An 18,057-nucleotide genomic window follows, 5' to 3' on the forward strand; every position below is an offset into this window, starting at 1 on the left:
TGTGCAGGTGCAGGTTTAAAAAGAAAGATTTCCCTGTATTAAAAAAAAAAATCTAACTAATAATTAACTAAATATAAGCTAAGTAACACTGATTTCTGTTTTGCTGGTAGCCAATCCCAAATTGATTGTTCAAGTACCTAGGGAAGCACCTTGAGGAATAGATAAACCATTACAATTGGCCCATAACTTTCTCACATACAATTTCAGAGATGGAAGGAAGTAAAGGCTAGATCATCAATACCTCTCTCTCTGACTCTCTAAAAATAGCAAGTAATGAAAATTGCAGGCTGGATCACTTGAAAACAGAGAAAGTACAGTAGCTATATTTCCATAATTGAAAAAAAATTTTCATAGAGTTCTAGACTATCTGAGTAAATTGATGTTAGCCCTAAATGATGTAAACTATTGGACTGAATCAAAACACTGTCCTTTAAAAAAAAATCATTGTTAAAAAGATATCATTCTAATTTAGATCTTTAAGTTTTCAGAAATTGGTAGGAGGGCCATAATTAAAGTCAAATTAACAGCATTTAATTCAGATTGGATTGGAATTTTTTCAAGTTTTTTCAATAGGATAGCTAAGTTGACTTGAATTTTACTTTTCCAACAGAAACATCACATTTCTTTCTTTTGGCAGCATTGTCCAATAACTGACTATTATAATGGTCCCTCTGCACTTTGAGATTTAATACTCTTATTCTATCACACTCTAAGAAATTGCTGCCCTGGAACCTGGGGATGTTGAGACTGCCCTTAAGCCTGAGAGTCTCACTTAATTGTTGACTGAGTTTTCCCCTTTTATCATGCCCCAAATTTTTTGATGTGGATTTTATTACTTTTGGCTGAGTTAGTACATTTAGATTGTAAAATGTCCACAGAACTTTATGTAATATACAAAATATATCTTAAATAAATTTACTATGGTAATTTTGTAATCTTAAGTTATATTTAGTTGATTCAGAAATGGAAGCCACATATCTCTGTTGTTTTCATTTTTATTAATGAATGTGGCGAACATTCATATCACCAACTTAATAGATATTAGCTTAAATACATAGTTTTCAATTCAGATTTCTTCAAACCCTCATCACTTATCCTACTTTCAAGTCAGGTAGCATCATTATTCTTTGTGTTTCAGTATATTTTATAGTTTCATAAATAACTGTGGAGGATGCTATGCTAGAGGAGGCGTCATATTATATAGTATGGATTTTTTAGATAGAACCAAAGTGTATCCTGGATTGCACCATTCTTTTGTAAGGTGAATGTTTGAATGTTTTACGTCATTTAACACTGGATGTGTGTTGTTGTTTTTTGAAATTACTCAAAATAATTTTTAGAGAATGGGCTCAGTTGAACTCCCCCACTAAAGAGTTTCTTTGAACTACTAACAAGCAAATTGGAATGCCTTCTTTGAACCCTCCTAAGTAAATTAACATGCCTTAAAAATGGGCATGAAAATGAGATTGAGCCACAATGTCAGTGTGCCTGTGTGTATCCATCAAAATAGGTAGAGGTATGCTGCAGCAGTAAACTTAAAAACTCACTGACTGAAAGCAGTGAAGTTTAGTTTTTGTGTATGCTGTGTGTTCATTGTAATTTAAAAGAAATGCTGTCCTTGTTGTAGTCACTGAGGGACTCAGCCTGAGGAAGGTTCTGTCTATACATGCTTCTTCAATTCCAAAGCTGAGAAAAAAGTAGTAAGTCTTTTGATACTCTTAAAACTTCTGCCTGAAAATGATACAGTTCACCTTGGCAAGAGTATCCACCTGAGTTGAACAGGTTCATAATCCTCATACAGAGGACAAGACTTGATATTGATATATTTGCAAACATTACAACAGTTTATCATTCTATTCTAAATGATCATTTATAAATCATTTATAGTTACTACCTTAAACTTGCTGAGTATTTGTTTAAAACTAACCATGGGAAGAAAATGAGCTGTTTTCACCAAATGATAACATGATTAGCTTTGGAACACATATTGACAGTGCGTGGAGCACACTCAAACACCCTTAACACAAGTCTACATCATCCAAGTGATGCAGGAACTGTTTTACAGTGACATGACTCAGGCAGTGTGGACAGGGAGTGACAGTGTTGCACAGGCTGACTACCGGTAAATACACATTTGTAGGTCAGCCAGGACAGCTCATACGTGTGATAAGTATACCACTGTTCAGATTTTAATATTTTTTCCTTTTTTGGTGGAACTTAAAATTTTTAAATATATAATTGTATAAAATATTAAGAGAGCCGGGCACGGTGGCTCAAACCTGCAATCCCAGCACTTTGGGAGGCTAAGGCGAGAGGATTACCTGAGCCCAGTGGTTCAAGACCAACCTGGGCAAGTTGGCAAGACCTCATTTCTACAATAAATTAAAAGATTAGCCAGGCTTTATGATGCACGCCTGCAGTTCCAGCTACTTGGAAGGCTGAGGCAGAATGATTGCTTGAACCCAGAAGGTCGAGTCTGTGGTGTCTGTGAACATGTCACTGCAGTCCAGCCTGGGTGACAGAGTGAGATTCCAGCTAAAAAAGAGAAAAAAAAATAAGAGAAAACTGAGTGCTACAAATTGCTAATAGTTTAAATAATAAATATAAGTAGACCCATTAGAGATAATTGCCAAAATTCATACCAACATGAAAATATTATAACTTGTAAAAATTCAGGTTATTCATTTAATGTTTTTTAATATCACAAATTAGCTATTATTTAATTATTTCTGAATACTGTTTTCCTATCCTTTTTTTTTTTCTTTTAGGTATGGCTGATTTTTCCAAAATATTTTGTGAAACTTCTCAGAAGCTTGTGAGTGTGGAAGCCTTTGCTCTGGCTGCAAAATATTATTCTGTACAAAACTTGGGAATATGTACTCCTTTTGAACAGTTGCTCATAGCTCTTCGAGGAAATCAAAATCAAAGAACTGGTATGTGTATTTCTATGTGTTTGTATATGCTTTTTAGGGTGCTTAGAAGCAATATGTTGTTCATTTATGTATATCTTTTAAGAAAATTCTTAATTTATTACTAGACGTTAATACATAATTCCTGACAAATTAACTTGTACCTAGAAAAGTAGACTTTCTCTTGTACTCTTTTAAACAGCATATTATAGATCTCCAGATTTTTTTCCTACATTAAGTTCCTTGGCAACTTTTACTGCCCCTCAGATGTAGATCTCAGTGGGCTACTATACATTCTAAAATCCTTACATTTATTTTTGTTCTTTGTTGGCTAATGTTCTTCATGACCGTTTCTGTGGGAAGAGTGGAAGGGGACTGGTAGGGATGTGGGGATGTCAGAAAGTGGGAATGATACAAATAAAGAAATAGTGACATGGTAGATGAAAACTCAGTCATATCAATGTTTATATTAAAATAGTTGACTGTACATGCCAATCAAAAGGCAGAGATCAGAAGACTGCAGTTGGAAAAAAAGCCAGTCTTCAATGCTGAGTAAAGAATCAGCTTTAATAATTATTATTGTATTAATAATAAAATAATGACTCAGATACTTTTTATCTTCCATAAAACTCTTTCATATCTATTATCTCAATTGAAGCTCATTATTTCTCCATTTTTTATTTTGAAAAGTTCCAAGCCTACAGAAAACTTATAAGAATACTACAATGAACGTTTTTTATTGCATCAAGGAGTACTTTTTTTTTAACAAGGTTTTATGGACGGTTCCAACAGGTCTGATCTTTATTATGGCAGTCAAAGAGTACTTTTAATAACCTTCTATTAATTTTAAAATTTATTTTATTATTACAAATTTTATTCATAGTAGCTAAATTAATAAAGATGTATCATCCAAACACCACAATATGATCACTATATTATTTTTACATTTAATTTCCATAGGCATTTACATCAACTGCAAAATCCTATTAAATTTTGCTTCTTTAATAGTAGAATGTTAATTTTGTTTTATTTTAATTCAGGTGAAACTGTGAAGCCAGTTGAATTTATGAATACAAAAAAATCTCATGAAGTTCAGGCAATGTCAGAACTAATAAGCAGTATTGCTGATTACTATGGAATAAAGCAGGTAAAAATATTTCCCTATATTTTTAGGTGAGAACATTACTGCCCTTTAGACATCAGATTATTTAAACATCAGTCCTTTTAAATATATACTCTCATTTCCCGATATACTGTAATTGTTCCAAATTTACAGTAGAATTAAGACACAACTGTTAATGTTTTGTTACAGTTTCAAGTTTTTTCAGAGTAAATAGAAGTTAAGGATAATTCTCTTTGATATGTTGTCAGTCCAGCTTGGGGCAGCATTAGGAACATAACATTCTTCAAAATTGCTGCTATTAGATGTTTTCAGAATATGGGTTGCCTAGCTGTGGTCTGATACACCAGTCTCATTATTGTAACACAAAGTAATTATGTTTTTAAGACTTGGATTCTTTCATAGTATCTGACTCACTATGCATTCCTTCTTTGAAAAATAGCTTTTTTGAAAGGTGGTGTCTGAAAATAGATATTAAATAAAATTAACAATTGTCCATATTGGCCTGTAAAAAGAGTAAATTGTTTTTCTTATCACTACAAGAAAATCTGTGAGAGTCATGGGAGATTTTCTCTCCTATGATTTTTATTAGATATTAGAATCTTTTCTGTGGCTTCACCCAAACGTGTGGAGAGTTTGAGGATGATTAGAAAACTGTGATATCTTGGGCTAGATATGCACCTCTTGTTGCAACATAGATTTCTAGGATAGGGGCTGGAGGCAAGAGCTAAGGCAATTCTAGTTTTTGACCTTTTCTCTAGAGTATCATACCTAAGCAATACCTATCAGTATGCGAGCATTCTCACCATAGTAGTGATACTCAGCTGGAATAGAAGGGGCAAATACACCCCCCCATATCCTTCCCTTATGGTGCCATATCAGAATCTTGGGGGCAAGTACTATTTCTAAATATCCTTCAGGTGCCTACTAACAGCCATTAAGAGCAATAATAATGGGAATGGGCTCCACAGAAACAAATGCATTTCTTAGTTAGAGTTCTGAGAGGCATAACAAGATCAGGTTTAAAGCTTAAATAAATAATGGCAAGTCCACTGTAGAAGACAGAGCCCTAAAGACAGAAAATTGAGATAATTGGTAGTCAGGCAAGCCAGATACAGGTCTTCTACATGAATAGTGTGAATCCAGTAACAGAGTAGGAGAATGGGATGAAGGTTCAGTCCTGAGAAGACTGGTCTGAATGAAGCACAGCAACAGAGATCATAAGAAATGGGCTCAGATTTTGTATAGAAACCAAGGCAAAAACCCAGTCATTTAGTTTGGGAAGCAGAAGCAGGGAAATAGAGAAGTTGCAAAAAGCATAATATATATTCCATGCAAGGGATTTCTATCAGGATTCCTGTGGGCTTAATTTTACAGATTTTTCTGTCCATTACAAATACAATGACATATTATTGTGTAAGATTTCTTTACTCACTAAATAATGAGACCTAACTGCATTCAAGCCAATGTGCAAAATTTGTCCACAATCCCAATTTATTGAGATATAAATGAATTCATGTTAATTATACAGTGTGATGAGTTTTGTTAGTATGCTTATATGTATCTATATATACATATTCATGTAACCTCCAAAATCAAGAAAACATAATGTTTCCATAGGCTAAAAAATTCTCATTATGTCTGTTGGCAAGGGATATTCTTGCACCTCCCTAGTGGGAGTATATATTGATACAACCACTTTGAAAAACAGTTTGACACTGTTTTGTAAACCTGAACAATTGTATGCCCTATGACTCATCAATTCAACTTTAGGTGTGTACTCTCTCCTAGAGAAACTTTGCACACAAGCATTAGAAATTATATACAATACAAGAACGTTCCTAAGAGCAGAAAAGTAATAATAAACCAGATGTTTTTCCTGGGAAATTGGGTAAACTGTGGCATATTTACATATAGGAACATAATACATCAGTTAAACTTAAACTACTACTGTACATAAAGTATACAACCTAAATACTCCTAGACCTTTTTATTTTGTGGTGTGCCAGACAGGTTTCTACCTGGTAACATCTGTGTTTCTTCCCCATGTGTTTTCTCTGAATACTGAAGCAAGCACTGCCCACATACAAGTTCTGGGAATTAATTCCTCCCTGTTAGCAACTTTGAGCAAGTAATTGATGCAACATTTCAGGGGGTTGATTCTGAGATACTGTATGTATTCTACACTTAGGTCTCAGAATTTCCTAGTGGAATTAAACTCAAATTGTTTGAATTTGGTATCTTGCTTAATAATATACCTTTTATTGGGATGCTTTCTTTCTCTTTTTCTCTTTTCTACTTCCCTACCAGTGTTCTTTTAAGTTCCCAAATAAATCACTTATATGTAATATCCCATTGTGTATATATTTCACATTTTCTTTATCTGTTAATACAATGATGGGCACTAAGGGTGATTCCATATTTTGACTATTGTGAATAATGCTCCAATAAACGTGGGAGTGCAGATTATCTCTTCAATATGTTAATTTTATTTGTTTTTGATATAGTCTCAATAGTGAAATTGTTGGGTCATATGGTAGTTCTATTTTTAGTTTTTTGAGGAACCTCTATACTGGTTTCCATAGTGGCTGTTCCAATTTGCATTCTTACCAGTAGTGTGTAAGAGTTCCCCTTTCTCTACATTCTCACCAACACTTATCTTTTGCTTATTGATAATAGCCATTTTAACTGGGGTGAGATGATAGTTCATTATAGTTTTTATTTGCATTTATTTGATGATTAATGATGTTGAACATTTTTTATATTACTATTAGCCATTTGTGTTTCTTCTTTTGAGAGATATCTATTCAGGTATTTTGCATGTTTTTAAAAATTGGATTAATTACCTTTTTCCTATTGAGTTGTTTGAGCTCCTTATATATTCTAGTTATTAATTCCTTGTCAAATGGGTAGTTTGTACACATTTTCTCCAATCTGATCTGTGAGTTGTTTCTTTATTCTGTTGTTTGTTTACTTTGCTATATAGAATCTTTTTAGCTTGATGTGACCCTATTTTTGTCCATTTTCCATTTTTGCTTTGATTGGCTGTGTTTTTGAGACCCTACTCAAGAAATCTTTTCCTAGACTAATGCTGTGAAATTTTTCCTCAATGTTTTCTCCTTGTAATTACATAGATTCTGGTCTTAGATTTGGGTCTTTGATTAATTTTGATTTGTGTACATGGTAAGAGATAGGGTTCTATTTTCATTCTTCTGCATATGGATATTCAGTTTTCCAGCATCATTTATTGAATAGATTGTCCTTTCCCCAATGTATGTTCTTGGCACCTTTGTTGAAAATCAGTTGACTGTAAATGCATGTATTCATTTCTGGGTTCTCTGCTGTGTTCCATTGGTCTATGTGTCTATTTTTATTTCAGTGTCAAGCTGTTTTGGTTACTATAATTTTACAGTATAGTTTAAGTCAGGTAATGTGATACCTCTGGTTTTGTTCTTTTTGCTCAGGATTGCTTTAGCTATTCTGGGTCTTTTGGGGTTACATATAAATTTTAGAATTATTTTTTTCTGTTTCTTTTGAAGAATGTCATTGATACTTTAATAGGGATTGAATTTACTCTGTAGATTCCTTTGGAATTTTAACAGTATTTTTAGCAATATTGATTTTTGTAATTCATGAACATTGAATATCTTTTGTGTGTGTGTGTGTCCTCTTTAATTTCTTTCATTAATGCTGTAGTGTTTTCATTGTAGGTCTACTTCTTTTGTTGAATTTATTCCTAGGTATTTTATTTTATTTCTAGCCATTGTAAATGAGATAATTTGCTTTGTTTCTTTTTCAGATTGGTTGCTGTTAGCCTATAGAAATGCTACTGATTTTCATTTATTGATTTCGTATTCTACAACTTTCCTGAATTTGTTTATGAGTTGTAATAGTTTTTTTAGTGGAATCTTTAGGTTTTTCTAAATATAAGATTTTGTCATCTGAAAACAAGGCTAATTTGACTTCTTCATTTCCAATTTGTGTGTCCTTTATTTCCTCCTCTTTTTTAATAGCTCTGGCTAGGACTTCTAATACTGTCATGAATAAAAATGTACATTATTGTCTTGTTCCATATCTTAGAGGAAAGGCTTTCAGTTTTTCTCCATTTAATATGATATTAGGAATGGGTTTCTTGGGTTTTTAGCATTTTGAAGTATGTTTCCTGTATACCAATTTCTTGAGAATTTTTTTCATAAAGGAATGTTGAACTATGTCAAATGCTTTTTTGGGGCATTGAAGCGATCATATAGTTTTTGTCCTTCATTCTGTTGATGTAATGAGTCATATTTATAGATTAAGTATGTTAAACCATCCTTGTATCCTTGGGATGAATCCCACTTCATCATGTTGTTTAGTTTGCTAGTATTTTGTTGAGGATTTTCGCATGTGTGTTCATCAAATATATTGGCCTGTAGATTTCTTTTGTTGTGTCTTTGTCTGGTTTTGATATCAGGATAACATATTCCTGGTAGAATGAGTTTGGAAGTATTTCCTCCTCCTTGACTTTTTGGGAAAGTTTGAGTAGGATTGGAAGTAAATCTTCTTTAAATGTTTGGTAGAATTCAGCATGAAAGCATTTTTATCCTGGGCTTTTCTTTGATGGGAGACATTTTATTGCTGCTTCTATCTCATTCCTTGCTGCTGGTCTGTTCAGGTTTAGATTTCTTCATGGTTCAGTCTTGGCAGGTTGTATGTGTTTTACAATTTATCCATTTTTTCTAGGCTTTCCAATTTATCCTTGATCCTTTGAGTTTCTCTGGTATCAGTTGTAATGTATCCCTTTTTGCCTCTGATTTTTATTTATTTGAGTGTTCTTTGTTTTTTTTTTTTCTTAGTCTGATTAAACATTTTAATTTGTTTGTCTTTTGAGAAAAACAACTTTTTATTTTGTTGATCTTTTGTATATTTTTCAGTTTCAATTTTATTTACTACTGCTGTGATCTTTATTATTTATTTTCCTTTACTAATTTAGGGTTTGGTTTGCTCTTGCTTTTCTAGTTTTAAAAATACATCATTAGGTTGTGTATTTGAAGTTTGTTTTTTTTAACATTGATGCAGGCATTTATTGTTGTCATGATTTTGCTGTATACAATAGGTTTTGATGTGTTGTGTTTCTATTTTCATTTGTTTCAAGATATTTTTTTTTGAGTTGGAGTCTCACTCTGTCACCCAGACTGGAGTGCAGTGGCCGCTCCTGGCCACCGCAGCCTCAACCTGCTGGGCTCCGGCGATCCTTCCGCCTCAGCCTTCCAAGTAGCCGGAATTACAGGCATGCGCTACCACGCCCGGCTGATTTTTTGATTTATTGTAGAGATGAGGTCTCACTGCCCAGGCGGGTCTCGAACCCGCGGGCTCAGGCAATCCACTCACCTCAGCCTCCCAAAGGCGCAGGATTACAGGCTGAGCCACCGAGCCCGACTGTTTCAAGACATTTTAAAAATTTTCTTCGTAATTTCTTCATTGACTCAGTGGTCATTCAGGAGCATGTTTTACTTTCCTTGTATTAGCATAGTATTCAAAATTTCTCTTGTTTTGATTTTTAGTGCTATTACATTGTGGTTACAAAAGAACCTTGATATCATTTCAGTCTTTTTGAATGTTTTGAAACTTATTTTGTGGCCCAACATATGGTCTATTCTTGAGAATGTTCCATGTACTGAGACAAAAAATGTGCAGCTGTTAGATAAGATGTTTTATAAATGTTTATTAGGTTCCTTTTATCTATAGTGCAGATTAAGTACTGTTACTTTGTTGATTGTGTAGATGATCCTTCCAATGTTGAAAGTGAGGTGTTGGAAGCCCTCAGCTATTACTGTATTGTTAAAATGCGAATTTAAAAGCCGGGCTCAGTGGCTCAGCCTGTAATCCCGCGCCTTTGGGAGGCTGAGATGAGTGGATTGCCTGAGCCCGCAGGTTCGAGACCCGCCTGGGCAGTGAGACCTCATTTCTACAATAAATAAAAAAATCAGCCAGGCGTTGGCAGCACATGCCTGTAATTCCAGCTACTTGGAAGGCTGAGGCGGAAGGATCGCCGGAGCCCAGCAGGTCAAGGCTGCAGTAGCCGGGAGCAGCCACTGCACTCCAGTCTGGGTGACAGAGTGAGACTCCAACTCAAAAATAAAAATAAAAATAAATAAAATGTGAATTTAATACATACAGATTCCATGAGTTTGGTAGAAACCCAGATTCTGAAATGCTTAAACTTATTGGTGAACATAGAGTACTAGAGAAGGAAAAGAAAAAGATTCTTTTTTGGCTCAGATATATTGCTTCTTACATGCCAGAAATGTTTGTCTCTCTCATTCACATTACCAAGCCTTCTTAATTTTAATTTCTAAAACATCTTCATTCATTTATACTTGCATACTTATATGCATGTGTTCATTTAACAAATATTTCTTTAGCTCCTACCATGTGTTAGGCACTATTTTAGATACTGATGATACATTAGTGAATAACACACAAATATATATATATTTGCCCTCATAGGATTTATGTTCTAATTAGGAGAGATTAACAATAAAGAGATTATAAGTATATTTTATTGTATGTATTGATACATTTTTTAAGAGAAAAAATAAAAAGGGAAGAGAGGAGCTAATTCAGAGATGGGGAGTTAAAGTTTTTGATTTAGAGAGGAAGTAAGACTTCACGGTAATGATAATAGAGTTAAAACTTCCTTCAAGAAGTTAGAGAGCAACCTCTTAGATCAGGTGACCCCAACCCGGTAGTGGTTCCTGGCCTGTTAACAACTGGGAAGCATAGCAGGAGGTGAGTGGCAGATGAGTGAGGCTTCATCTGTATTTACAACTGCTTCCCTTGCTTGCATTAGCACCTGAGCTCTGCTTCTATCAGATCAGCTGCGGCATTAGATTCTCATAGAAGTATGGACCCTATTGTGAACTGCGCATGTAAGGGATCTAGGTTGTGCTCCTTATGAGAATCTAATGCCTGATGATCTGAGGTGGAGCTGAGGCGGTGATGCTAGTGCTGAGGAGTGGCTTCAAATACAGATTAATATTAGCACTGAGGTTTGACTGCACAACCCATGCCAGGTCCCTGGAAAAATTGTCCTCCCTGAAACTGGTCCCTGGGGACTGCTGCCTTAAATGATCTGGAGGAAAAGCTTTTCTTATAGAGAAAATAACAGGTTCAGTGCCCTAAAGTGGGAATGTGCTTACTTTCTTTTTGAAGCAGCTTGGAAGCCAGATTGACTTCAGTGGAGTGAGCAAGGCGAATGTAGTAAGAACTTGTTGGGATGGAAGAGGACAAGTTATAAAGTTGTAGAGTCTTGGAAGCCATTGTGATGATTTGTTTGTTTGTTTGTTTGTTTGTTTGTTTTTCTGAATGAGATTAGAAACCATTGAAGGCACAGGATCATTCTTTCTGCTGTGTTGAATTGAATTATGAAACAAATATTTGTACTCTTTTATCATAACCCTTGTAGACATTCAAACTGTTTCCTTAAAGAAATTAGCTCCTATCTGAGCAGCAGCTTTGAGATTTGAAGCAAAATACTCAGTAATCAAAGAATTTAGTAGTGGAAGATAAAGCCAAACAGGCAGTAAGGGATTTTTACTAACAGTAGTGGTATGATCACACTTTGTTTTTCTCTGTTAAGAGCAGAGGTAGGGTGAATATGCAGTGAGGCAGGAGCAGGAAAACCACTGAGAAGTCTGTTGCAATTAACTAGGCTCAGGATCAGATTGATATGCAATATCTTTGGTAAGTGATCAGATTATAGATTTGCTCACTGTTCAGATGTAGGTTATGAGAGAAGGTATGAGTTATGTTTTCTACATGAAAGTATGCACATATCATTAACTGTGTTGGAGAAAATTGTGGGAGGAGCAGGCTTTGAAGAGCGTATCAAGAGCTCAGTTTCAAAACATGTTAAAATTGAGATGCTTATTAGACATCTGTTCAAGTGGAAATGTTAGCTATTACTGTTGGACATGAGTATGAAGTTAATGTGAGCATTTCAAACTGGAGTTACAGATTTGTGAGTCATTAGCCTAGAATGATAGTTAGATCTCTAGGTAAGTCAACACAATGTAATTCTTCTACTAAACTAAAGTATGTTACTATACTTATATTATTTTAAAGATTAACCAATTCATATAACAGTGTTTCTGTGGGACAACAGTCTTCTAAGCAGTGATGGGAAACTGGGAAGACTCTTCCAATTAGGTGTCAGACTGGAGACTCCTGTCTTCAAACCTATAACCTATGGCACATGATCCAGCAAAGGGTAAGAGATCAGAATGGTGGGGGTTTTGCTATCCCAATCAAATAGTTTGAATGCAAAATTTGTTCAGCCTTTAACTTCCTACCACTTTAACTTTTAATTATACAGTTTTTCTTTGTATTGCTTATATGATAAATGTTACTAAAATGCCAATCTGGAGGGGAAAAAAGTCAACTTGGGTCAATAAGACATACATGGAAGTCAGCTGACTGACTTTCTAGGAAAGGTACATCATTATTGAAAAAGGTTTTCAACATTGTCTTATGAATACATAAGTCTTGGAGTTTGTACAGTCATCTTGAAATCAGAGGGATTATGAATAAGCTGGTCCAAAGGACAACATCTTATATGGTTGAGTCTGCAAATGGTGCAACCACTCTACTGTGATTTCTTATTAAGTAAAATAATAATTTTTCCATTGCTCAAAATTTCATGTTCTGTTACTTGTAGCAAGAATTTTCCTGATATAAAAGGAAAGTTGTCAGAAACAGATTTGGGAACAAACTCAATCACTCCTTGATAAACAAACATCTGATTTGGTGGGAACAGTTGTGCTAGTGCTTACAAGCAACCCATTTCAGGATTTAGGAAATTATTTGTAAGTTTATCTCATATGTATGAGACATTATTTACTGAAGTCTTACCTGTGAACTGGTCTCAATATAAGACCCTGAAATTTGTGAAAGCTTGATTAATGACATGCATTACATTAAGTATAGGAATGATTCTTTGAGTGACTTATACTTATGTCAGGGTTTCGTTGACTTTAGGAACTAAAGAGAGGTATAACAAGATTAGGTAATTATTTGTTAGGATAGTGTTCCTATACTTATTCTCCATTTTTTGTGAAATGACATGGCAATAACAATCTTTGCAATTTTTTATTCTCATAATTTTACATTTTATTGAGGTGTAATTCAGATATTCACCAACTTTAAGTTTGGTGAATTTTGGTAATTGAGCACAGTCAAGACTATTTCAAAAGTCTTCTCATCCTTCCATATGGTATCTCTTCTTACATTCTCAGAAAATAGTAGTTTTGACTACTATTGATAGTATTGATCTGATAGTAGTTTTCACGTTGCTATATAATTGTACAAATGGAATCATAGCAGGTAGACCTTTGAGTTTTTTCACTTAGCACAATGCTTTTGAGACCCATCAGTGTCATTTTGTATATTAATGCCGTGTCCTTTGTTCCTCTTTATTATTGAGTAGTATGCCGTATGCCATATGCCATTGTATGGATATGCTACTTTTTTCATTTATCAGTTGATAGATGTTTGAGCTGTTGCAGTTTTAGAGGCTACTATGAATATAAGACGGCTATGAATATTCACATACAAGATTTTGTGTGGACGCATTTTCATTTCTTTTGGATAAATAGCTAGGAGTGAGATTGATGAGTCATATGTTAAGTGTATATTTAACTATAAAGTTAAATATAAAGTACTGCCAATGTTTCCCAAAGTGGTCATACCATTTTACATCAATGTGTAACTCGTTGCAACTTTAATTTGCATTTCCCTAGTGATATTGTATATTTTTTTAAATTGGCAGTATGCATACCTTATTTTGTGAAGTATGTTTTCAAATATTTTACCCATTTTTTTACTTGGGTTTCTTTTCTTCCTAGCATTGAGTTGTAAGGTTTTATTCTACTTCCAAATATAAGCCATATATTGTGAGTGGTATTTTTTATTTTAATGAAATTCATCAATTTTTGTACTATTCATGTTTTTTGTTTCTTTTTTTTTTTTTTGAGTTGGAGTCTCACTCTGTCACCCAGGCTGGAGAGCAGTGGCACACTCACAGCCATCACAGCCTCAACATGCTGGGACAGGCGATCCTTCCACCTCAGCCTTTCAATTAGCTGGAACTACAGGTGTGCACCACCACACTCAGCTAATTTTTTGATTTATTGTAGAGATGAGGTCTTGCCAAGTTGCCCAGGCTGGTCTTGAACCCATGGACTCAGGCAATCCTCTCACCTCAGCCTCCCAAAATGCTGGGATTATAGGCGTGGGCCACTGCACCTGGCTTTTGTATCCTACATATGAAATCTTTGCCTATCCCAATGTCATAAAGATTTTCTCATGTTTTCTTTCACAAGATAGCAGTTTTTACTATAATATTTATATCTGTGATCCACTTTTAATTAGTTTTTGTGTTTGGTATGTGAAAGGCAAAGTTGGTTATTTTCTTTTCTTTTCTGTTTTTGGTACCAGCATACATCCAATTATACCAGCATCATTTGTTGAAAAACACTATCTTCTTCATTGAATTATCTTGGACGTTTTGTCAAAAATTAGTTGACAACATAAGTGTGGATCTATTTGTAGGCTGCTTTTTTTCATTGACTTTCTATGTCTGTTTTTATACCAGTAGTACACTGTTTTGACTACTGTAGCTGTTTAACTGAATCAATAAAATCCTCCAATCTTTTTTTTTCAGAATTGTTTTTGTTATTCTAGGTATGTTTGACTTACCATATAAATTGTTATATCTGCTTGTCAATTTTTTTTTTTTAGAAAGCTTAGCTAGGCTTTTAATTAGGGTTGTATTGAGTATATATGTCAGTTTGGGGAAAACTGACACCTTAATACTGACTCTGCTATTTCATGAACATGGTATATCTCTATTTAAATCTTTTACATTTTTACACAATATTTTATAGTTTTGGGGGTTTTTTGAGTTGGAGTCTCACTCCGTCACTCAGACTGGAGTGCAGTGGCCACTCCTGGCCACTGCAGCCTTGACCTGCTGAGCTCCAGCAATCCTTCCGCCTCAGTCTTCCAAGTAGCTGGAATAACAGGCACACACTACCACACCCGGCTAATTTTTTGATTTATTGTAGAGATGAGATCTCACCAAGTTGCCCAGGTGGGTCTTGAACCCGCAGGCTCAGGCAATCCACTCACCTCAGCCTCCCAAGGCTTGGGATTACAGGCTGAGCCACCGAGCGCGGCTTATTTTATAGTTTTAATCAAATAAGTCTTGCACATCCTCTGTTAAATTTATTCATAGATAGTCTATTTGTATGCTTTTTAATTCAGTTGTTTTAAAATTTCACTTTCTAATTTTTCTTTGCTGCTATACTGTGTATTTTCTAATGGTTCATTTCTATTGACACATTTTCTATTGACACATTTCTATTGACACATTTTCTGAGTATATTGTTTGATTATTCATTGTTAATTTCTGTTAACCTTTTATGCAGACACATTTCTAAATTCACTTATTATTTCTGTTAGCTTTTTGTGTATTCAGGATTTTCTGTGGATAGTCATGTAATCTGAACAAAGGCAGTTTTATTTCTTCCTTTAGATTAGTTATGTCTTTGATTTCTTTTCATTGACTTATTATATTAGCAAGAACTCCCAGTGAAAGGTTGTATAAAAATAATCAGAATGAATTACCATCTGACTAAAATTATTTAATTTTTCTTTTTTTTTCTTTTCTTTTTTTTTTTTACTTTAGGTGATTGACTTGGGTTCTGGTAAAGGCTACCTAAGCTCCTTCTTGTCATTAAAGTATGGCTTAAAAGTTTATGGAATTGATTCTTCAAATACCAATACTCATGGAGCTGAGAAGAGAAACAGGAAATTGAAGAAACATTGGAAACACTATCTTCCTCAGTCAAGATTAGATGTGAACGGACTGGCATTAAAAATTGCAAAAGAAAAGAAAGTGCAAAGTGAAATTAAATATAAAACAGATATTGAGGAAGTGTGTCACATTAATCTTCCAAGTCAAGAAAAGATGTCTACCTCAGATTTTTTACCTAATTTTTCAGGCTCTGTAATTTCTAACATTCGAAAACAGATGGAAAACCTACACCCTCAGCCACAACAAGAAGAAAATTTGTGTTTTGAAAATGCCTTTTCTCTTGTAGACCTTTTGCCCATTAATGCCATAGAGCCTTCTTCTCCACTGCAAATACCCAGTAGAGGAATGTGTGATCCAAATAAAGAGAGAAGAAAAACGACATCAAGTGAATCAAATGTATATTCACCTTTAACCTTTTTTATCACTGCTGATTCAGAACTACATGAGATTGTTAAAGATCTGGAGGTGATTTCACTTTTGAAATAGTTTGATTTACAAAAATGTTCTAAATCATTGGATTCAATTTTAGTACTAGCTTACTTAACATATGTATTTTTATTGATCATGTTAATCTAAAGGGCCAATAAAATAAATATCATAAGCAGGCTTTCATTATCCCCATACCTATCAAAATCTGATGTGAGCACATGCTAGAACAGAATACCTTTGACACATTTCAGGTCTCTTAAACACAAGTAGTAGCGCAAAAGCTAGGAAGTAAGCCAAGCTCTCACTCTGCAGTTTAAGAATGTTAAAATTCCAATTCAAGAAATTTAAATTTAATTTATATTTGAAGTAAAGAGGTATTTAGAGCAAAATTATGTTTAAAGTTAGACTTGGTGACCAAATATGCTGTTTCCATGGGCAAAAATAGCTTCTATCCGTTCTACAAGGCTTGAACTTTTCCTGAATTACCAAGTATGTCAATTTATGTAATTGAAACAAAGACAACATTGTATGGTTTTTATTGCTGTTTTGTTTTGTTTTTAGATAGGGTATCTCTCTGTTGCCCAAGTTAGTACAATCATGGTTCACTGCAGCCTCAAACTCATTTGCTCAAGTGGCAGTCCTTCTACCTCAGCTTCCCAAATAACTTGGTCTCTACAGGCATGCACCACTATGCCCTGCTAATTTTTTTATTTTTTTATTTTTATTTTTTGTTTGTTTGATTTATTGCAGAGATGAGGTCTCACCAAGTTGCCCAGGCGGGCCTCGAACCCGCGGGCTCAGGTAATCCACTCACCTCAGCCTCCCAAAGCGCAGGATCACAGGCTGAGCCACTGAGCTCAGCTTTATTTTTGTAGAGATGGAGTCTCACTTTATTTCCCAGGCTGATCTCGAACTCCTAACCTCAAGCAATCCTCCTACCTCAGCCTCACAAAGTGTTGGGCATGGGCTCCCATGTCCAGCTTGTGTGATAAAACAATATTGTAGAGGAGCTTCTAGAGGTTATTTGGCCTAATTAATTGTCTCATAAAAAAAGATTGTCTTTGAAGTTATATTAGTCTACTCTTGTACATTTTTAAAAAATAAATTCTTCCCCCCCAAAAAGTATAAATAAAAAAAACCAGAGTTATCTATAAGTTTAAATCCTTGTTTGATAGCTGACACCAATATTTTGCCATTTTTAAATTGAGAAATTTTTCTTTTTTCCTGATGTTTTTGAACTTAAGGGAATCTGGCTAATCCTCATTAATTATTTTTCTTATATATAAAATTAGAAATTAGGCTATCCTAAACTTTCCCCTAGGGTTAAACAACCACCAATTACTTTAAAAATATAAGTAGTGCATATTGTCACTTTTAAATTTTCTCAAAATCTTGCTGATCAAAACTATAAGTAGTAATTTGTGACTCAAGTATTATCTTCAGAACAAATACAATTGTTTTATTTAAATAGTATTTTAAATTATTTTACTAACAATGTCATTTCAGCTCATGGGATTTAGACATAAAGGAGAGCTGAAATTTAAACTTACTAAAGAAAAAAATTTGTACTTGTAATTGGCTTTGACCTGATAGAACACTAAGTTGCTTTGTTGCTTCAACACTATTCTCTTCAAAGCACAGTTTTTGGAAGGTTGCAACTCTTCTGCTTTTCTTGATGATCAGATAGTTTAGATAGGCTTCATTAGGCTGCTATAATATTGCAAATAAAAATGAATTTCTTT

The 18,057-nt window shown here is 34.3% G+C and overlaps 1 protein-coding gene across 1 annotated transcript in view; it reads left to right on the forward strand.

Moving 5' to 3' along the window:
• The window catches only part of METTL25 (methyltransferase like 25), a 113,929-nt gene that overhangs the window by 16,693 nt on the left and 79,179 nt on the right, over nt 1-18,057 (forward strand). The window contains exons 2-4 of the mRNA XM_008072636.1: nt 2,769-2,933; nt 3,950-4,056; nt 15,758-16,351. Of these exons, the coding sequence (XP_008070827.1) occupies nt 2,769-2,933; nt 3,950-4,056; nt 15,758-16,351 (866 nt within the window). The remainder of the gene's footprint in view (nt 1-2,768; nt 2,934-3,949; nt 4,057-15,757; nt 16,352-18,057) is intronic.

This window comes from Carlito syrichta, unplaced genomic scaffold (assembly GCF_000164805.1).
Source record: "Carlito syrichta isolate Samal-C Ts95f unplaced genomic scaffold, Tarsius_syrichta-2.0.1 Scaffold315363, whole genome shotgun sequence".
NCBI classification, from domain to species: Eukaryota; Metazoa; Chordata; class Mammalia; order Primates; family Tarsiidae; genus Carlito; species Carlito syrichta.